The 23,370-nt window shown below is 43.1% G+C and overlaps 1 protein-coding gene across 1 annotated transcript; it reads right to left on the bottom strand.

Moving 5' to 3' along the window:
• Positions 1–15,465: 15,465 nt before the first annotated feature.
• Positions 15,466–20,184, bottom strand: LOC119197149 (transcriptional repressor scratch 1-like). The gene is made up of 2 exons (XM_037453208.2): positions 19,856–20,184; positions 15,466–16,210 (listed from the first exon to the last, which is right to left on the bottom strand). Exons 1-2 carry the CDS (start codon positions 19,965–19,967, stop codon positions 15,483–15,485), a joined length of 840 nt encoding a protein of 279 aa, XP_037309105.1. The 5' UTR covers positions 19,968–20,184; the 3' UTR covers positions 15,466–15,482.
• Between the last annotated feature and the right edge of the window lie 3,186 nt (positions 20,185–23,370).

Consider the following 23,370-nt stretch of genomic DNA (forward strand, 5'->3'; position numbering starts at 1 on the left):
CACATCGAGTGTGGATCGTCGGTGATGGACAACATGTTAAAAGTTTGTTTTATTACAGGCGCCAATGGTGGGAATTTGTTTGTCAGCAGTTCTCTTTAAGCTGTGATAGAGTATAAACTAGTTCCTGTTAACACACACACACACGCACACACACACACACACACACACACACACACACACACACACACACACACACAGCCTGTAGCACTGGTCTGCACATTAAAAAAGGAAACGCACAAAGCCCGCCTATGCAGACAAAACACACACGCACGCACACACACACACACACACATCCTGCTCCATGGGTTTATCTTCATGATGATAGCAATCAGTTTGAAGCCCACTGGCTACAGCAGCAGGCTGCTTGGTAGTCATTAACGTTAGCTTAACTGTTTACACCCGTTAATCAAATTAGCAAGTCACGCACGCACACGCTCTGTTGTAACACACTTGTGTACACGCACACAGACACACCTACGAGAGGACGCGCTCACAAACAAACGGGGGGTGTAAACATGGAGAAGGGCTCACAGCTCCATCCGAGATGAATTTTCTGTCCTGCAGCAGAGACAGAAGGGGGGAGAGAAAGAGAGGGAGAGAGAGAGAGAGGGAGGGAGGGAGAGAGATCTCCACACTTGAGTCGGTAGAGCGGCAGAGGAGGAGCAAGAAGGTGTTCTGGTTACACGAGTTGAACTTCTAGCTCTCATCTTCAAACTGAAATGCAAAACAGATAACAAACACACGGTGACAACCTGAGGATGGAGCCTGGAGGCTGCAAGAGAGCTTTTAGTATCTACTTGCGTCTGCATGCGTTGTCTTCAGGCCAATAGTTTTAGAGTCGGTGATGGGAAGGTTTTTTTTGTTTTACCAGTATGAACTGAGAATGGCAATAAATCAAGCGGGGTGGTAGGCATGGTCTCCTGGTTTCAATACATCATGAGAAGGGGGATAGCCTGATCACTATTTGAGCCCCTTCCCTCGGGCAGGAGGTTGCGGTCCATCAGGACCAAGACCTTCCCGTCAGCAGTTGGTCTCTTAAACCAAGTCTGTGTCGCCCCATTGATGCAAATACTTCATCTCCAGAATATTTGCACATTTCTGTCAGCATGGAAGCATATGGACATACTTATCTGTTTATATTTTTTTCAAATTTTGTCTTATTTTACTTTATCTTATTTTATTCTTACATTGCACCAAGTCAAACTCCTCTATGTTTAACATATGTGGCAATAAATGGCTTCTGATTCTGATTGGTTAAATAACAGGCAGCTCGACTCTGTCAAAAGGCATCAGAGTCAGCCCACTAATTAACCCGCTACTTCTGGTTTGTTTTATTAGCCAGAAAGCGAATAAGCGCAGGACCTTTTTACTACAGTTGAAAAACAACCTCAGACAAAGGTCCACTCGGTGGCTGCTGTGCTGCGTTTGTTCAGAACACATGACCTTCATCAGCTTTTTCCAAAACAGAGTGAGATCTTTCAAACTCTAATTCCAAGCCAACATATGGAAGGGAAGTCTTTAAAGCGACGTGTCCTTGATAACTGTGTCTGCTTCCGATCATCTCATCATCACCATAAGTCACCAAAACAACTACTGAATAATCCACAAATTTAGATTCTCAATAATCAGGACACAATACACGAGCTACGACGGCCGGTGTGATTCCATCGTTCATTTGAGTCAATGCGGGTACAGAAAACACGCCTGGTGCTCTTCAAAGGTACGACTTCCCTCCAAAGCCAGCTAATGGTGAAAAGTTGTTGTCCCAAGATCCGAAGAAAGAAAAGGAAGATAGACACACAGACTGACAGTTGCAATGCAATTGTGTTTTTAATACTGTATCACTGTAGCCTGAGATAACATTGATGGTGCATTATACATTACAAAAAAATCTGTGTGTCAGCATTATGTGAAGAAAAATGAGAACATTCGTCTCAGCGCTTTATCCGGAGCTTTGTACCACACGCTCACAAGGAAATAATCAGTTGGCAAGAAACTTGATCCAATAACAAAAACAGAATTTGAACTTCCTGTTTTTTCTTCAGCTTTCCGCAAGCAAGAAAATGAGAAATGGATTTGAATTGTTTCCCGATTAGCAAAAAAAGAGGAAAAACAAGGAAACAATTAAACCTTCCAGTGATGTCACTGTCACCAGGATGCCGATGCATCAGTTCACGCCGCATATTGGTAGTTTCTCAAAAGAGGAACTCTGGCTGACTGTTACACTATTTCCCCTCTGCAGTCTAATTGTTCATTGTAAAGATTAATGGGGAGTAGGTGCCACTCCGAGGGCGTGTGTGAGAGACAGTGTGTGTACAAGTGTGTGTGTGTGTGTGTATGTGTGCTCCTCTTATAGCCCGTCATGCTTTACAACCCTCCCCTAGAAAAGTCCCGTCCGCGCCTTAAAATGAATGAAAATAATGGAGGGCTTGTAGCGTCTTGTTTCACTACTGTGGGGAACATGCAACGATCTACACAGGACAACAGGTGAGACACCGGTACAAGTTATTCTCTAAATACGCATCTGTAAAGAGGTAAAAAAGAGGCGTTGACATAGTCACAGAGACGCACAAGGCCAGAGTAGGATATGAGTGAATTATTGATGACCTGTGCTGTCTGCAGTGTCCTACCTGCTGTAGTTTTAGTCCTGTACAAGTTTGTGCGTTTGTTTGTGTGTGTGTGTGTGTGTGTGTGTTTCCATGTAAGCGAGTTGCTTGTAATGAGACAGTGAGTGGATGAGACTGACTGAAGCAGCAAGATTAGCAGGCAGTCATCTACTCTGTGATCCCATTGTACACCGGCTTTATGCAGACTGTAAACTATGAACACGAACTTGACAGCTTAGCAGGCAGCCATTATTTTGTGATCTAATCTTTCAACCCGTGATTTCCTGTAGTGACTATTATTGGCGTTACCACACTGACTAAATGTATTCCAGTAATCCATTATGTGCACAGATTATACAAGTGCTCATGATCTCATGGACTACTGAAAGTAAGAGGAAGCATGTCTTTTGTCATGTACGTACGTTTGCAAACGTAGCGTCACCAGCAGCACGCTGAGCGCAGGCTGTGATACTTCAGTTCGTATTCAGGAAACCTGCAGTTCATCGGGGAATCGGCGCCTTTCTCCGCCCACTGAGCCGCACATTGAGAGCTTCTAAACGGGCAAAGTAGCGCAAACTAAAATTCCGTGACAGCGAAGTCGATGTGTGAATCCTTTGAGCTCGTGTCCTTGACCCACCGGCCTCTAGTGTCAGGGTTCTCTGTGTGACCTCTTTGCTGTGAAACAATGTCGGTGACAAATATATGCTTTGCAGAAGCGGGAGTCGTGATAAAGAGATATGTAATGTGCATGCATCGTGGTCGATTCGGTTGGCAATTCCCTCACAAGCACAGACCCTATAGCAGATTCAGTGAACCTGCGTTTCAAAAAGCACCTCGTTTCACAACATAAATAGCACCGAGAGTAGCCATCGAATTCCTCTGGCACATTGCTCATAGTTACAGTGAGATGAGTAGTGGAGTGCCAGTAGGAGGCAGTCAGAGAGACGGGGATGTTGTGCTAATTGTGGTCTACCCCTGGCGCGCGTGGAAATTAGATCTTGAAATAACTACTTCCTGGTTCTATTTTCAGCTGAGGTCAGCGGCGGAGGATTACGCCACGCTGTGAGGTGTGATGTGGCAGTATTGGTTTGACCCACACCTGCTGCGTATCCTTCAATCACACACTGGAGGGTGAGTGCTGTGTGCGTGTGTGTGTGTCTGAGACCGCATGAATAAATGGAACACATGTGTCCAAATACTAACAGGTAAGTGTGTCCACTGTGTGTGTGTGTGTGTGTGTTTGTGTGTGAGGGTGTGTGTTTTTGTTTGTGTGTGTGTGTGTGTGTGTGTGACCTTGACTGGGAGTCCAAACCTATCAAGTCCTGCCTCACTAGAAACACACATCAGTTTGTGTTTTGTTTTCTCTTCCACACTCGCAAGTACACAAACACTCCTGCTGCGATCAAACTGTTTTGGTCACATTTTGTAAACTGGCCACATACATGTGCACATACACACACACACACACCCACACACAAACACGCATTATATCTCGGTTAAACATACAAACTGTACTTATGCTTTTACACCTCATGCACAATTAAGTAAACAAAAATAGTTTAAACCTGAAAACTGAAACACATTAACATATCCCCTTCTCTCCCTGAGACACACACACACACACACACACACACACACGTATGCAGAGAACCGGCTTTAATATAGCAATTGAGTCATCACACTGCATGTGCGTATCCGCTCTTCACTTCCCTGCTGTGTGTACAGTACTAGAAGTGAAGGTCAAACATATAAACCTGCATGAACGCAATTATCCTCACAATCAGGTAGTGTTACATTCAGAATCAGGTAGTGTGAGAATATAACATACATGATCCTCAACCATAAAACAAATGGATGTTTCAAAATGTTGTTATACGTGTATGTCCTAACCTGTGTGTGTTTTTGTGCAGAAGTGAGTCCGCATCCGTCTTATCAATTGTGTGCCTGTAATATATAACTTAAGGTGTGTGTGTGTGTGTGTGTGTGTGGCTGTAAGGGGCCTGGTTTTCCCCCTGCAGGCTGGTTTGAATCGATTGCGCCGGAAAGTGCTGAAATAGCAGCCTGACAAACACTCACACACACATACACAGGGTGACTCACTGGAGTTGAAAACATGAACAAGAGTGCTGACTTCTGAAACAAGGAAAACAGAGCGAGAGGAGAGAAAGAAACAGGGTGACATGCAAAAGAAAGAGAAGATGAAAGGAATGTAGAGAAGAGGCTTTAGCGCAGTTTCAGTCTCATTTCTGCTCAGTTGAGCGTAGCGGTGAAATTCAGCATTGCAGTGCATTCTGCAGGTATGTGCGAGTGTATTTGTGTGTATGTCATGTGAGGATGATGTGTTTTTTGAGTTGGGGGGTAGCCGTATATTATCCTACTAATCCTTTTGTCTTGTTTTCTATATGTTTCAATGCCGGACTTTTGCTCTCGCTTCTCTCATTCACATGATTCTCCCTTAGCTTGAAGAAGCAATTTAATGTCCAAAGACAATTTACAATTTAAGGGACTATGAATGAATGATTAATTCTTTATTTTTAGGTTCAGCTCTAAGGCCAACTTTGTTATGTTTGTGTGGATTCTACTTTTACATTTCTTGTATATTAGTCGTACATTTGTTGTACAACGTGCTGCTTTTGTTTCAACTCGCTGGGCCACGCGTTCACCTTAATTCTTTAAGCAGACAGGAGTATTTGTTTTTTATAGTGAAATTCAATATTACAGTAATAAGGAACACTAAGGAAATAGTTTGCTGTAATGTTCTAAAACTTCACAGTGAAAGCTTCCCACAATAATTACAGATTTTTGGGGAAGAGAATGATTAAATATGCTGAGATTTTTCTATATGACCAGTATCATCCATTTTGGGGCTGCATAATATCTTATTGTGCAAAGTCTTTTTTCAAGGCAATGGTGTTTTCTATTATAAAGAGCAAGCTAGGTTTTATCTGTAGTTCCGCTACATCACGGATGTAACTACCCCTCAAATGTATGGTTGGTTCAGGGGAAGTCCTGCTTGTTATTTCATATAATGTTGTAATAGGCGCATTTTCACAGAAAATGATTTGACATCGCGCAGTCAGTGGAGCACAGGTGTAAATTCTAATACTGAATGATAGTTGATGAGATTGCCTTTTCATAGGATCCCACTTCATATGTGAAGAGGTGTTCTCCAGTAGAGAATAATGTATTATTGTCTCATTACATAACAGCATTAATGTCAGCTATATTTTGATGCTTTGTTCATTTCAGGAAACGCTGTAAGCGTGAGCTACACTTTAAGTTTGCCTGTTGCCTGCAGTCACTCATTCAAGACCGAACAGGTTGCCGAGGCGGCTGCAACACTAATGCAGTATTGATGCAGCATTAAACAGCAGCCACTGGAGTGCTGCTGCAGGACCGATGCAAATCAACAGCCAGGTATCCCGTCCGCATTTCATTTATTTATATAAATGGACAAACGTCGGAGGGCCCAGTCATGTGCGTGTGTGCATTATTTTTTCATTCCGGTTCCAGAGATAATCACACCACCGCCACAGCAATTCAACAGGCCCGAGCTGAACTCCAGCAACAAGAGTCCCAGTCAACAGTGTCTGTGTGTTTCTGTGCTTCATGTTTCGGGGGGAGGGGGTGCATGTATGTGTGTTTGTCGGCGCGCAAGTGGTTGGCGCTATTAAACATTCACCGGCTCACTCAGCTGCTGGTGCTGCTGCTGTTGCTGCTGTTAGGCTCCCAATCTGGGTCAAGTCTCCCTCCTCTCCTCCCTGAGCTACCTCTATCCCTCCATCCGCCCATCCTCCTCTCTCTCGCTCTCTCGCTCTCTCTCTCGTTCTACTCTACTCCCTAAGTGCTCCGTCTTTCTTTGTCTGTCTCATTTCCTTTTATCCCTCATTTCTCCTCCCACCTTCTCTCTTCCTTTCTCCTTCCCCCACCTCTATGTTTCTCCCTCTGTCTTTGCATTCTCCAACCGTATCCCTCTCTCTCGCTCCCTTTCTCTCTCTCTCTCTCTCTCTCTCTCTCTCTCTCTCTCTCCTGTGTTTGCTTGGCCACAGAGCTTAGAGGCAGGCCTGTGCTCTCATCCAATGTCCAAGTAAAATAAAGATGGCTATACATTTCTGAGAGGCACAATGAATAAATTGTTATGTTCTGTGTGTTTGTGTGTCCTTAATGCAATGGCCTCAAATACTGTGTTGTTAACACTGTGTTGTTGTCATTGGCACTGGCCGTGGAATGAGCCACCAGTGATCAACACTTCATCAGCTGCTTGGCTACGAGCAGACTGGTAGCATCCAGTCCCCTGCATACAGGTGTCCATGTCAGTCCTTGCTGTCCCTCTGCTGAAGGCCAACACAGTTCGATGCTACGGTACAGCTCCCGTCACCTTCTCCTCATGTGCTGTGCTTTGATTAGTTGACTCCTCCTAGATTTACCTCTTGTGTTTTCATTTTATGAATGAATCAATGCATAACCATCGCTTTAAATGGTCAAACTGAACCGTGTTACATTATTTGGCCTTTCAACAGTTTAACAGTACGTTGTTGTTGTTGTTGTTACAGTAATACTGAGCTCCTATTCGTGCAGGTACAGCAATAGTGCATTTTTTGATATTTAGAAGAGGAGAAAGCAGAGGAGAAACATCAATGCACCATCTTTCTTTGGTGTGCACATGTATCATCAAGTGGTGCAATAATAAACTTGAATTTGAGACTTTGGAGTTTTTGCTTTGTTAAGTTAAGTTTCTGCAGTGCAAAAAAGGAAACTTAATAACAGGCCACTAAACAATAAATAAAACATATGAATGTCTCCTGTCACTGTAAGCGCAGGTGGGAATGCTGCTGACGCTACAAGTCTTCTTCCTGCAGTGCACGACAGAAGCGTCAAATTAAAAGCTACAAATGACACAAGTTACGGGCTTATGTGGGCCTGACGTTTTTCTTTTAGTTATCTTAGGCCACCAAAAAATAACACATTCTGCGTGATAAATGACAACATCAATTCCAAGACAAATGACGTGGTCTGTTTGCCGGCCCTGCAGCCAGCCTTCAAGCAGTTATGTCCTCTCGCTGAAACAATGACTCGTCAGCTGTAGGTGAGACACACACACTGACGAACACACATGGAGGCCTTCACGCAGCATGCACACATTTGAATGCGCACATGCAATCCCGGTATTCTTAGCCATGTGCTCTCATAGTGGTCCGTCTGTCTTGTTTTGCAGCGCCTGTCATGTGGTAACGGAGTAGACACCAGTTTAACAGCTCTACTGTGGAAAGCCTGTTGCTGCTATTTTTAAGGTGAGAAATAATGTCGACTTGTACATCTTCATTATGCTTGTGAACAAGAGGAAGGCTTCCTTTGGCTGTTCTTTTATCAGCACCTATGCTATTGCTTCCTGCACATACTTGACTGTAAATGTGAATATTTTTGTGTTCTGAAATCAAGTGTCACTGAACTCAGTGTGAGAATCTACCAACAGAGTGTGTTAGCTGTCTCAAAGGAAATGGCAAATGTTGTTGTCCATTTTTGACAGTGTGCATTAGAACAAGTTCTCTCTAATTTCCAACTTGTTATTGTACAGATCAATATCATCTCTTGTAGTACATGCATATTGATTAAATTGTATCGGACAAGTGATTTGCAGCAACAATAAATCTTTAAATGCAAAGGTGAGCTTCTTGTGATATAAAAACAAAGACTGAGAAACTGTAATTGCACACCTCCACCCACTAGAGTTGTGAACAGGATTTATCTCCAGCCCGATGATGTTTCTGATGACAGCTGTCATCTCCACAAATAGCTTGGGAGAGAAGTGGTGAGAACATTCACAGCGCTGTCCCACACTGCTTCACTCTCCACATCCAGCGCGTTCTAGAGTGGGAGTTGAAGATGTGGTTAAATTCACTGTTTGGCATCAGATGAGGAAGGATATAAGTATTACATGTGATGTAGATTCACACATTGGTTACTCACCCATGTCTTAACGGGATCATACCAAGTATCGTAAAAACATCCCTTTTTTAAATGAAAGGGGTTGCTCTGGGAATATGTGTCATACGTATGTGCAAGATGTGATGAGGAGGAACAGCTCTGCTGCAGAAGATGCTTCCCTTTTGTTCATAGTATTCATATTAATAACTAGGGCTGCAGTGAGACTTGTTTTCATGTTTGTAAGTCCGACAAGAAGCGAGTCGATGGCTCTCGTGTTGTGTACAGGCGCAGGCTGCTGTCTGTTTATCACTGTGACCGTATCCTCTAAGCAACAACTCCATCCACCTGTAACTACGAAGATACTGTGAAACTAGGGGGCATGATTGTGATATCAAAAAAATGATGTGGCTCCCTTTTGATTTCTCCAGTTTCTCAAAGAAAAAATACGGGACAAGTGGTTTACGAAGCTGATGTAGCAGACAAAAAAAAGCAATTTCATATCAGTTGGACTGGTTCTAAATTGATATGCGCGATCCCAGCACAGCAGGGCAAGACTTAGTTCATAAAGCACATAATGATCCCTACTTTGACAGATGACATCATGGAACCCAGAGGAATCTGGATGTATTACTGCTCCGGCTAATGTTACAGAGGTTGGGTGGAGGAGAGATGACATGAATGAGAAGAGACACAAAGAGAGGCCAGGGAATGGAAGGAAGGAAAGAGAGGATGACTGATGTGCTCATTAAATTTCTGCTTTGTCAACCTGCAAAACATTTCCCACAGCTGATCACAGACAAGTCTGAGGTCATCATGATTAGCCATGACATCAGACTTGTTAAACAGCTGCTCTCTGACACCTGATGTGACCCTTTGGTCATATTTATATTTTGCATATGGACACTTGAACTGCAAGTTTTCTATTCATGTCTCGATTCCATCGCTCAATAAATCAGTTTAAAGCCCCATTAGAAAAACCTCTAAAACAAGCTTTTACTTACAGTGGCACGCTTACATTAGTGACATCAGTTGTTCAGCTCATTCTGGGCTTTGTACAGTGATCTTTATCCATCAGCTAGCATTGGCTTATGATCAATTAAAATGCTAATATTGAAGTGGTTTTAGAGATTTGGAGTTTGATGGTGAGTCCAAAACTGTGTATGAGAGGAGGGGAAGAAGTGGGGTACAAGAAAGAGGAGGTCAATGTGAAAGTTAATAGAGCAGAATAGGAAAGAGGACAGGTAAAGCCACAGACGTTTCTAAGGGTCAGCATGAGGTAAATAAAGATGTTTGTGTCACAGTTGTGTACCATTAAAACATTCACACATTTACTACTAGCTAACCTTGTGGCTGGTGTGATGTCATTTTGCACCCTCAGCAATCTCTCATACCCTGTAATGAGTAGTCTTGATACACACACACACACACACAGACACACACACACACACACACACACACACACACACACTGTTAATTTGACTTGCCAGGAGGAAATAGTGTGATTCGCCTGACTAGGTCCCTGGACATGAATCTAAAGACAGTAGGGAGTGTGCAGAGCAATCAAGTGATAAAGCTTATTATCTGAGAGGAGCTATATTCTAAGACTTATTATCTACCAGGAGTTAAATGACTTTCAGGTCCTCAAAGGCCTGATGGCCTGGTTTGACTTGGCAGCAGAGAGAAAGAAGAGGTGGTTGGAGGAGGAAGGGTAGAGGAGACCACGCAGGAAGGAAGAGATACAGGAAGGAGCAGACAGGTGATGGAGATTGGGGAGGGGGGGGGGGGGGGGGGGAAGGATGCGAGACGGGAGGGGAGAGAAATCCAGATGTAAAGAGAGGTGTAACAGAGAGTAAAAGATCAGAGGGAAAAAGCAGAGGTGAGGAGAAAAGATGAAGCTTGAAGACCGGAGGGAGGGGAAGGTGATTCATAGATGTGGGCAGCAATATTTCTGTCTTTTTGTAACTGCTGTGAAACCAATTTTCTGGTTGGGGTTGGGAAATATACTATCCTTCATAAAGCTGCAGAGTGCTACATTGTGTCTTTGTTGAATCAGTTCAGATAGTTTAGTACTTTAGATGCTGCAGATAGTTTATTGCCTTGAATGCCACAAGTGTTGACATTGCAACAATAGATTTTGGCTGGATTCGAATTGTCAAAAAAAAAACACCTAACGTCTATTCCTAACTACTATTCCTTGACCTCTGTGAAAACGTCACACGGTCAAGAAAAGATGGTTAGGAGAATTCACGAGGAGAGGAAAAGACAACCGCTGTGTTTAGGGAACCCGACTTTACTAAGCTACTAGTTGCCATGCGACGGGAGACATGTTGGGGACGTCAGTCTGAGGCGCCAAAACTACAATTTCTCAAACATTAACTCCACTAGAGGATTGGAAACCTAGTAAATGGTATATTGTGGCAAAAAAATACAAAATATAAATGGCATTGACAATTTTTAGCTGTACTGTAGGGTGTGTCCTTGGAAGAGTTGTAAAATTGCCAACAACTTGAAATAAAGCGTCTTCCAAATTGCCAATGACACAAAATGCTGTTGCTTTGAAGTCCAGCTGCAATGAGGCCTGTCCTGGTCACCTTTAATCCAAAGTCGTTGAAAGATAAAGATTGTTTGGTTAGTTCACCCTGCCGCATATCTGCAATGTCACCGGAAGCCCACAATCTCGGAGCACGTGTGGTATCTAGATAATGTGAGTAATGTGACCCCGTACGGTAGAACACAGAAGCATCATTAGGTCCTAGTGTTTCCTATCTTTACCGTTTTTATTGAGGAACTTCCCTTGTTTGTCTCCATCACTACTGTGCATATGGTGTAGTAGGTGTATGTAGACGGATACATTGTTAGTGTTACACATACTAGAGGAAATATAGAGTTTAGACGATGTGACAAAATAAAAGATTGCGAGTTAAAACAAACTTTTCTAAACTTCAATCTTTGTTCGATAATTAAGGTTATAGAGAATACTTAAGATCTGAAACAGAGTAGTTTAATCACTGCTAAATGTCTGCTAAAAGGTGTAATGAACAAATGGCTGCATTTAGCCATCCAGGCAGCCCATTACTGGTTGATAGCTTCCAGCCTAAAGAGGGCTAATGAGCCCAGTGTGCATCAGTGTTTGCCCGGTCCCTCTTTACACATACAATATTTACTAAGCTCTTCTGAAGTAGGGCTGTGGAGTGCAGAGTCGAGTGTTACTCTATGTAAATGAACACTCCTCTGACTTAAAGGTAAAAATACTTCATCCACATGAATTGCTTTAAAAGCTACTTTAACAGAACGTACATTGTAAAAGGTCAAAAGAGTTTAAAGGGAAATTTAAAACAATATTACTTACTAGTTAAGTGCAGCATAGCAGCTGCAACCCAATGCTGCTCCTCTTTGTATTCACTGTGATTTACAACAAGAAAAGACACACAACCTTAACAACAACTGCCCTTGTTGGTTAAGATTATTCTTTATTATGAAGTGCCACAAAATGCTTTGTGTTCATTGTGCTTACATTGTCTGAATTCTGGCTCAAAAAACCAAGGAGATTGTGTCTCTGCAACAGAGAGCAAAACCTCTTGAGAAGAAGGTGTGTTAGATATCACTATACAGCAGTAAAAATGTCTCAATCCAAAGGATTCTTTAGAACCCCTCCTGCAATAAATAACTGTCATAATCATTCTTTTTAACTTGGAAATACAAAAAAAGAAGAGAAGTCAAGCTAGTACAAGGTTTTTAATTTGTCTCTACCTGAATTCTAGTTTCATTGTGCTACTTTCTTTAAGTTGGAGATGACTAGAATGGAAGTGCTTGGAGAGAACGGACCTGGAGCTCACCCAGAGACAGACACACAGTCAGTCAGACGCACACACACACACACACACAGTCAAAACCAGCAGACAGCCAAATACCCTAAAGACGTTTAGACCGCAGTGCAAAGGTGCAGAGAGTTTTAAAACACAGTAATACAATTTGTGATTCGTTAACAGAGAATCAGTCAGAAAGACCCTCACTGATGTGTTGGTTGTAGAAATTGTGTTATTACGTTGTTGTTCATATTCAAATTGAAATGATACGATGAATACGATTTAAAATAATGGTATATTCTCATTTATATCTCTGCAGTGGGTCAATGGCTTTAAAATGTGTTTCAAAATATTGCAATGCTTTGTCTTTTTTATCTGTGATTGGATTTATGTAGAACATGTGTTAAAGGAGACATTTTTAATGTTTTTTTTAGCCGAGAGCTTAAATTCACTCCTAAAAAGACCAAAACATTTATTTTAGGCTTGGTTGAATCTCTGTGACTAATTGACTGATACCATTCAAGTTATTTCAGTTCAAATCTAGTTCTCCTATCAGGAAGAGAGATAAGACCTGCAATGTGCTGACTCACATGCTGGTGTTGCTCCAGTCACAACAGTCATTCTCACTGACTTGTGAGCCCATCAGAAAAAGCTTCTTCGTGAAAGATTGTATTGATTCCTGCAACACAAGGCTTTAAAGCAACATGTTGACTTTTTGAATTCCAAACAGATCTGACAGCCTTTGATTTCCAACAGGTTCTTTAACTTTATCTCTGAGATGTAAGTGAAATTATATCATTCTCTGTGTATCGGAGCAGACTTCTTTTGTCGCTGAAACCCTAAATAGTGTCAGATATCAGACGTCTCTCATAAGGATGCGTTGCAATCATCAAAACTTCCCTTGACAGGGATTCACATCTGAATATTTAACCAATTTCTTTTCAATTGTTGGAAGCTTGACTGTTGACCCTCACAACAGCTCATCAGCAGGCACTGCAGCTTGTGTGTGTATGTTTTTTGTCTATGTGTGTATGTTCTCCTATGTGATTGTGCCCAGTGTTTTGTATTCAAAGCTACAATGAAACATATGGCAAAAGAAACAAACACGTCATGTTTTCTCCAGGTCTGTGTCAGTCTGTCTCTCAGGAAGCTCCACGAGTCTGTAGAAAAGGTTTCTGAGCTGCAGAGAACTGGGTTCAGCAACACTGGTATCGGCCACCTAGACTAAAGGTCAAACCATCTGTGGGATGGGGTTGATAAGAGGAGCCTGTCGGTAGATGCATCACTTGGTAGAGTTGGCCCAGTAGGCCTAAATGGGTCCTACTACAGAAGAATCAGGACTAATGTACCTATCGGACTGTAACAGTTAAGCTGAAATAGGACCATCCGGCTAAAGTGCATGCTTTTTCTGTGGTTTGAGAATGCACGCTTTATGGTTTGGAAGTGCACTGGAAGGGTAGTTAAATAATGCATTGCATTTAAAGTTTAAACTTGTCCAACTTCAACAATGGACCAAACTTTCACTTGTTTTTCTATTGAAATCCTACTGTGAGTGGCTAGGCACTGCTTACTTTCATTTTGAGATGATTGTAAAGTTTTTGGATCTGATTGCTCTATAAACCTTATTTGATAATTTCTTGGTAACAGCACAAACACATTCCTTTTATTAAAAAGGTGTGGTAAAGGCCTTTTGTTATTTGGCTGAAAAACAAAGAAGATGGGTTTTCAACAGGTCCCATTTTAACATCCCAGACCCTTTATTAACCATTGAACTCTCATGAATGGCCAATAACCCAATCTGAGTAAAATGCTCCCCGGGTTACTGTTAGCAGGCTTATTTCATGCTCGAATTAGCCAAGCATGGGTGTGTCTGGGTTAGGGTCCTTCAAAAGGCCTCACACCCAGCAGGCAGCTGATCCCAGCCTCTCTAGCCTACATCCTACATTAGGTCTACTCACTAAGACGCAGCCAGTGCATAAGAAGAGAGGAAAGACAGGACTTTTCTTTTTGTTTCTCTAACACTACATTGGCATGTTCCCTGATGTTTTTAATATTAGTATTATTCTGTTCGTGACTATAGGTGAAGTAAAACATACCTGATTTTAACTGCTATACAGTATGGTAATACTTCATAACTTCATCATAAAATACCATGCATTAGGTGATTATTGCTTTTAAAGAGTCCTAAGGAGGCTTCTAGAGAAAAAATATTGCCCTCAGGTGCTATCCCTAGGAATTTGGCAAAAATAATAACATTTTGTGTTGTTGGCATAGTTTTCTTTTTTTTTTGCATGCAGTAACCTTATTAAGAAAAGAAAAAAAATGTAAAGAACTTAGTAGGAAAAGTAGTACTAAAAAAGTGACAAATGCTTTGGCCTGTACTGATAGAAAGAGGTTAACAACTATCCTACAAATATAAAGAAATTAAAGTGCAACAAATAAGTTAACGGTATCATTCATTATTATCAAATCATGTATAAACATACAACAGATAAAAAAAGAAAAAAATGCTGAAATAAGTAAATAAATAAATTGTATTTGTACCTCAGTAGTGGAGAGAGTATGGTCACTTGGTGCAGCAGAACATTATTATTATCATTATTATTACTATAATTATTTCTATTGTTCCTCCAGAAAACCAAATGAAAAGAAAAGAAAATCTTTCACTGCATTTCAGTGCATGGAGGAACCCAGTAGCTATAGGGCTACTATTGTCTTTGTCGTCCTCGTCATCATGATCAGCGTCCCAGAAAATATGATGGCGTACTCTAAATGCCAGAAGGAAGCTGTGTCAGTGGTATCGTCTCCATCCACCAACACACAGCGAAGGAGGAGGTGGTGAGTTTTTGAGGAAGTGCATGCGTTGATCAGTTAAATCCTTAAGTGGGAAAATCTCAAGGAGAAATATTGTGCTATCGTCATCACCACGGACAGGCGCTCCCAGGGAAAGCAAGGTGTGGGGGAGGGGGTGTCGGCGAGAGAGAGAGGGGGGGGGGGGAGAGCAAGGTCACGTTCGGACCAAAAATAGATTGTTTGTGACTGCAGTTCCGTCTGTAAGGATAATGGTCATTTATGTCCGCAGTTTTGTCTGTTGTTTCATCTATGCCAGGAGGTGGGAGGGGGGGGGGGGGGGGGGGGGGGGGGGTCATGCATCTAGGGGGCCGAGAGGAGAGAAGGGGCCTTTGAAACAGGCAGACTCGTAGTGCTTGTTCAGGTAGCTTTTGAGCGCGAAGGTCTTGTTGCAGCGTTTGCACTTGTAATGCTTGAAGGCCGAGTGGGTCTGCATGTGAGCGCGCAGGTTGGAGCGGTCGGCGAAGGCCTTCCCGCACTGGGCGCAGCCGAACGGCTTCTCGCCCGTGTGAGAGCGCATGTGGCCCTGTAAAAGCCAGGGCCGACTGAACGCCTTCCCGCACACGTCGCACTTGTGCTTGAGGTCGTGCGTGAGCAGGTGCATGGCCATGGCGGGCATGGACACGTACACCTTGCCGCACGTCGGACATTTCTTCGCCAGCTTGCTGTCCAGCGAGCGGTGTGTCTGTTTGTGCCGGCTCAGGTTGGAAGACGTGGCGTAGGTCTTGCCGCACTCGTTGCAGGTGTGCCTCTGGATGGCCCGGGGACTGCTGATAGCTTTCCTCCTAGAGCGGCCGTCGGTGATGAAGAAGGCATCGACAGTGTAGCCCTCGCTCACGGCGGCGTCCCCGTTGATGTAGCCGTCGGCGGTTTCGGAGCCGGGACTGTCGGGCGACTCGGAGTCAGGGGCCCCGTAGTCGCTGTGGATGCCGTCGTAAAGGGGGTCCGGGGAGGGCACTTTGATCCCGCCGTCACTCTCGCCATCGTACGCAACTGGGCTGATGTAGTCGCTGATGTATCTAGCTGAGAAGGAGAAGAGAAAACGGTGTTTTACAGGACATGGGAATCAAAGCCAATCACGTGCAGATTAAAGTATTCAGTCTCTGATGTCGCAATGACATCTGCGGATAGGTTGTAGATTTGCTCCATTACAATCATCTCAGGAAGCACAGAGCGGCACAGAGACCCACGGTTTAAATGCAGAAGGACATGCGGACACTTGACCGTCTAACAGGGACACATCAGGGGGGAACATTTGGATAAATATCATTAAACTGCAACGAGCAGCCGGACAGGAAGAAAATAGTCAAATCAGATGGTCCTATTTTCTCAAGCGTACACTTTCTTACAGGGATAGTGTTGCAGAGATTTTGAATACAGACACACCTACACAGTCTGAATTGGTAGGATTGAATACATGCTTACTTGCTGTAAAGAACTACTCCAAAAGTATTTCATATATTTATTTATTTGATTTACAGGTTGCTTATGCGGCTTTATGGTCTTTTCTTCTGCTTTTGCATCCCATTTCAGGGCATTTATTATGAAACGCAACATAGAGATGCAGGATGGAAATGTATAATTCAAACAGGTTGTTCATTCAACCAGTAACGTGTTTCTCACCTGTCACTGTATGTTGTATATGAAGACACCATTAAGGCATTCCTTAAGTGCTATGAATGAACACAAACGCTGACATGAAGGGCACTACTGTTTTGTACGTGTTGAGAAACATGGGGCATTTTTTCTTTATATCGAAAGAGCAGGAAAGGAAAGATGGCAATGGAACAGGTGAACAGTAAAATCTATTCCAGTGACTATACATATATTTCAGCACTTAAACCCAATCATCTCCGGTTATATACAGCACCGAGCACTTATGGTCCTCCATAGAATACTGTAGGCAAAGTCCTTTAGCATGCACCTGCCCTGGAGTCATACTGCAGCAACTACAGCCATGTCCAATCGGATGCATTTAACATTCATAAGAAGTATGAAACAGATTCTCAACTCGCAATGAGTAAAGCAGAACAGCTGTAACCAATCTTAACAACTTTAGACATATGTGATGGTCTGCACTGGCCCATCTCACTCTACCGCACACCTGTGGCCAGCAAGTGGAGTGTGGAGAAAAAAGCCTCCAGAGTCCTGAGATAATCCAGCAGTACACTTCCCCTCAGTTCTCAAAGGTTGCAGTTTAAACACTTCCTTCGAGAAAGATAAATGCACACAGGCTGACCCTGAACTTGAGAAAGCTGATTTAGGCTGTGAAAATGAGCATCAGCACCACGGACAGATCCAGTGCAGTGCCGGTCGATGGCACAGTGACAGCGAGGCTGCTGAACAGGCTCAGTCACTGCAGGCAGCAGCACAGTGGCTGTTTCATAGATCAAGGGGTTTAACAGTTGCACGACAAGCTTTTTGGGCAAAGTACAGTCGCTGTAGCTCATTCTAAAATGAGCTGGATAGATGACTGCTCCCTCTAGATATTACGGTGAAAATGGTCATTCTTTCACATTTGACATATGTTCTTCACAGGCATCATGAATATGGGAAGAATGTAAACACGTTTCTTTTTAAAAAACACTACAGAAGAATCTTCTATACACACTTAACACATACCTCCTCATCATTCAACATGTCAAGCATTCACATCTACAAAGCATGTCAAAAAAGCAGCCATTCTAGATCTCATCAGATTTTTGGGGGGGGATATATTTTTGGAAAGAAATTGTTACTTTTTTCTCCTCTCAGAGGATTTTAGGGCGAGATGCACCTGTGATGCCACATGTATGCTTGGATACAATAAGTGCTCTTACATATCTCCCACAGTGTCCCATCTGAATTCACAGCCCCATCACACACAACGCACAGAACACCGGGGGCATATAAATTATTCCAAAAGACTGCCCGTTCAAGCAGAAAGTTGTTCGTAATGTGGTGTTGTGGGCAGTGCCTGCGCAGTACTGGGTGTAGAAGCTGCATTAAGCTGTTGCCTTTAGATGTTAGGGACACAGACAAAAGGTGGCTGGGACAGGCAGCGTTGCACGCTGCTGCTGAGGTGGCAGATCGCGTGTCGAGCCAAGCAGGGCTTGTTAACCTCGCCATTATAAATACACCACTGACAGCTTTTTTCGCTCCACGAGCAGTGAAATGCAGGCAAGACTGCACACAGAATACACATGTTGATGTGCGAAAATGTGTCAATGACGTTGGGGTGGAAGCAATGGAGTGGCTGCATCTGTACGGGGAAGGAATCTCTGTTGTTTTTTTTGTGTAAAATCTTTTTTTATCTATTCAAAATGTAAGAATAGGGCCAACTCAGTAACTAAGCATTAAAATACCAGGCGAGACCTATTTCCTGACATGAAGAGATCCCTCTGATTGAAACTTATTATAGATCAATGCTTTCTTTTATTTGTACAAATTTGTATCAGTCCTAAATACCAAATGCCCTTGAATGCGACGCCTATTCAGAATCTGTTACTTACATTAAATAGTTCACCACGGACTGTAAGGTGAGCGAAGAGAAGAGAACATAAGAACATAATTTCTCTTTTATGATGGTGTAATTGTGTAGACTTGTTGCAGCTATTATATACATACTGAGCATAATGATCGTCGTCCTGCAAAAATCTGCTAACGCTGCAAAAATGAGACAGCCATACCTGAACACACACCCAAAACCCCCCAAGCAAAGGGTGTTGTTAACTAATATTAAAAAGTTTTTAAAAGATAGAAAACATTGATCAACTACAAAGGTTCACTGTGTTTTGTCACTTCATTTCCTGAAGGAAAGACGTCTCCACCAAACATGGTGGATACAATACAGTAGGTCTCATGGCTGATCACACTGAGAGTGCAGCATGACACCACTTTTACTGCGACTGAGCTTTGCCTTTTGAAAATGCACCAGATAGTAATAAACACCCCCCATCTTTATCGCTTTTAACCGTACTTAGCCTACGTAGGGGGGGAAGAGTCCCAGTTGACTGAGCCAAAATCAATGAAACATGGGACACGCTGGATTTAGTTGATTCTCGAGTGATCTTTCTGCTACATTTCTGCCAAATCAACTCTCAGAACCCACCAAACGTTTAAATGAAGCCCGTTTCACACTCCCAGTTAATACAGTGGGTGGTATCGTAGAGCGGGGGGAGGGGGGGGTAGTAGGTGTTGATATTGGCGGTCCATCAGTGTACCGTTCCCATCTTGCAGGATTTTTTGCGAGGGCAGGACTTAAGAGCTTCATCAAAGGTAATAACTATGTGATAACTCAGCGCGGTCTGCCCTTGTTCTGTAATCAATAATTATAGGCTCCTTATCCACCTAAAGTATGTCGCCCTGCAGGAAGCAACGACACCGTAATGCGTTTGAAATGAAAAGGCTTCAGATATGACAGACTAATATGGAACTAATACAGGACATTACAAGAACATGTTGTGTATAATTTAATGTTGATGGCCTGTTTGGACAATTGGGATCCATCCGTCCAGGACGCAGAGGTTATTTCACCTCTTGGTGTCGCAGCTAAAGCCTCCTTTTGTGAAACAGGATTGGTGCTCCCCCACCCCCCCCCCCCCCCCCCCCTCCACCTCCTCCTCTGTCAGACCTGTTTTTGAGACACCTGTTACTGCCGGTGCTCGCTGTGCAGGCAGCATGACCTACCTTTGTCGTGCAGCCGCAGGCTGAGGTCTGTCCTGTGCCGGTAGACGTTCTCCAGACCAGCTCCGGCGAAATCATCTAGTTTCACCTTTTTCACCAGGAAGGACCTTGGCATGGTGGTGCGACGCTCAACACACACTCACAAACACAGCCGTTTCCCGACGGCCTGGCCAGCGTGCTGGTTCTCCAGAAACACTCCGACGGGGACGGAGGCGCGTCGGAGGAAGAATGTGCGCTTAGCTTGTGTGTTCCTTCTTCTTCTTCTTCTTCTTCTGCTTTAGTCCTTGTGCAGAGAGAGGGGAGAAATTCAACTTCAGCACCGGACAGCTCCCCGGGTGGGGGCGCGGAGGGGGGGGGGGGTAGGAGGAGGAGGAGGGGGGGGGGGGGGGTTGCGCGCACTCTTTCTTCGCGAGCAGCTGGCGGACCAAGAGGGAGAGGCTCGTGAGCTGTCCAAGTGAATTTCAAAGGGAGAGAGAGAGAGGAAGATTTTGGGAGCAATTAAAAAAGAAGAAAAAAAAAAGATCGGACACCGTGCCCTGCCCTCTTTGGCGGAGAAATAGTCCCTAATTCCCGTTAAAGATGACTATTCAGGTCGGTAAAAAAGAAAAGAAAATCACAACAACATTCCCCGTGGGTGAATTGATCAACAGCGTCGCTTCTTTCTGTTTGTGTATGCCTCTCTCTCTCTCTCTCTCTCTCTCTCTCTCTGCAGAGTGCGAGGTGTTCCACTGACTGTGCGCCTCGCGATCAGCTGTTGCCATTTATACGGCGCAGAGAGAGAGAGAGAGAGAGAGAGAGAGAGAGAGAGAGAGAGAGAGAGAGAGAGAGAGAGAGAGAGAGAGAGAGAGAGAGAGAGAGAGAGAGCACGGTGGAGGGGCGGATAGACATACGGGTAGAGGGAGTGCTTAATTTAATCCATCCCACATCCCCGGGGAGCGGCGACGGGCCCGGATGATTTATTGAAGCTGTTATCACCCCCCTCTTTCTCTTTCTTTCACTGTCTTTCATTCCACTTCTCCCACCTTCCCCTCTGTCTCTTTATTTAATGACCGTGCGCCTGTTTGTGTGTGAGAAGAGTCGCTTTTTGGGGAGATATGCATGGAAGATTTTTTTTTTTGTGGTGGGGGGAGGGGTATTTTTACAGCATGTATTGATTATTAACCATTGATTTTAGGTGTTTTCTCTTAGTGTTATTTTTGGTAGTCCAAATGTTGTTTAATTCTTCCCTCCCCTCTTCTTTCCGTCTTTTATCACCTGCTAAGCATATCCTTGCTTTTCTCCACGATGACACGTGGATTGTACGGAGCGATGGTAGATTTCATGCTGAGAGCCTCTAATTATCATTAATGTGGCCCCAAAGGCAAACGGGTGTAGGCCGAATGGAGTGTTTAACAGTGACTGCTGGATTAATATGGAAGTAGAGTAATATCCGCTTTGGGGTCACATTGAGTTCACCAGCAAGTTTAATAACTTTAAGGATGTGTTGATTTTGTGTAATGACAACAAAGTGATTTGAGAGACTAACCAATCATCAGCTATTTAGAACTCTCATTCCCAAATTAAATAATATCTTTCCAAAAATAAGAAAAATACAAAGATACCTCAACTATTCACAACTTTGTTGTAAAAGTTGAACTTCCAGGAACCTCACAAGAGATACTTGCCGCGTCAACTCATCACCAGACTGTTTTGGAGCTAATCCGATCAGTTGTTGCAGTCATTTTCATGACCTTAACTTGAATAGGGATTCAGGATCTGTGGAAATAAGATAATGGGGGAAAATAACTTTAACGTACATTCAAAATGACGATGAAAACCAAAACATAGAAAAAGGTGTGTACTTGTAAAAGGGCAGTTTATTGTTAGTGCCCTCTTCCCTTTTTTTTCTTTTTTGCTTACAGTGATATTACATTGAAGGTTATCAGCTTCAAAGGACTTACATTCAAAGACATTTCAGTGTGCGTTTCTATCTGTCTGTGGCAGTAAAAGTGTTCATGAATTAGATTTTGAATATTTAGACAAACAATAATTTTTGTATAAAGAAATGTTTTCTTTTTTTTTAAACAGCGGTGTAAGAAAAAGGATACAGGTGACAGAAGGCTGATTTTCCTTTAATAACTGTGAAGATGAGAAGTGTTTTGTTGATGAAGTACCAACTGAGGCATCTGGGTCATTTGAGCTTGATGCATCTGAGGGACAGATCTTGTTCTACTCTGTGTGTATTTAGTATTGATTACAGGCCATATGACTTGCACAATATGCATGTGTGTAAAGATGACTCATGACTGACTGACTCTGTTTGTGTATGTGTGTATTTTGTGATACCCGTCCATCTGTTGTCCTTAATAAGGGAAGAACAGATGAGTTCCATCACCTAGAGACTGGCTCAGGGACGTCCAATTACCCTGAGCCAGTGAGCCCCCCTCCACATTGAACCAGTTTGAGGTGTGGAAGTAGTTTCTAACAATGGAAGGGAGAATATTTCACTGCTCACATGAGTGTACATTGCAGCCTAAAATGGAAAGCTTTGAGTGTTCTCTTATTGGTGTTATCGCGCTTTGCTCACCGCACCTCCCTTTTTTTTTCATTTCATCAACAGGCCTGGCGGGCAACTCAAAAAAGGTTTGCAATTCAAAGATTTGCTCCTATTATTTAATCTGGTCAAATTGTTGAAGTTTAACTGAAGAAAAAAGCAACCTATCTTTTTTAAGTGTTCTTAAAAGTGACATTAAAATGTAGCTCTTTGCTATTTATCAACTACAGATATAGTAGTTCTCGTTTCAAACAAACAATAACTGTGTAAGTACTTCATTATATCATTGTATATCATTGTACTCCTTGACGATTGAAGCTGTAGTCACTCCTACTATGTACCTCGTCATCAAACAGAACTTTTAAAGCTGAATTGAATTGAGGATGTAACGCCTTGCTGCAAGGACTGTTCCACAGGTCTTGTATGATCAATGAACCCAATGCAAGAAATATGTTACAGGGACTGTGGGAGAAGTGTATCCTGTGCCTGTGCGTGTGTGTGTGTTTGTGTGTGTGTGTGTGCCTCAGACGCTGCAGTGAGGTTAGCTGTGATAGATGTCCTGTTTGGTTTAATTGATGCTGTGCCATGTTGAAGGCCGACGTGTGTTGTACACCGAACACGGAGCCACTGCCCAGCTGGCCTGTGTGTGTGTGTGTGTGTGTGTGTGTGTGTGTGTGTGTGTGTGTGTGTGTGTAAAGGGCATTGTTCATGTGACAGGCAGGCATCTGCTGCTCTACTCCACAAAATTAGCATGTGCTCAAACACATCTTTGACGGTTTGCTCGAGTTACATTGAATTCTTTTAGAGTTATGACTCACATTAAGCCTGACCCTAGACAACAGACTGACTTAAAGAACAGCAATATTTATACAAATTTTAACTAAATTAGAAACTTAATATGTGATCCAGATTAAATTTGTTTGTCAGAGTGTTATAATTAATTTGGTCATCTGGCCCCACAAGTTCGTCATGGTTTCTTTCTCAC

Source organism: Pungitius pungitius, chromosome 11 (assembly GCF_949316345.1).
Source record: "Pungitius pungitius chromosome 11, fPunPun2.1, whole genome shotgun sequence".
NCBI classification, from domain to species: Eukaryota; Metazoa; Chordata; class Actinopteri; order Perciformes; family Gasterosteidae; genus Pungitius; species Pungitius pungitius.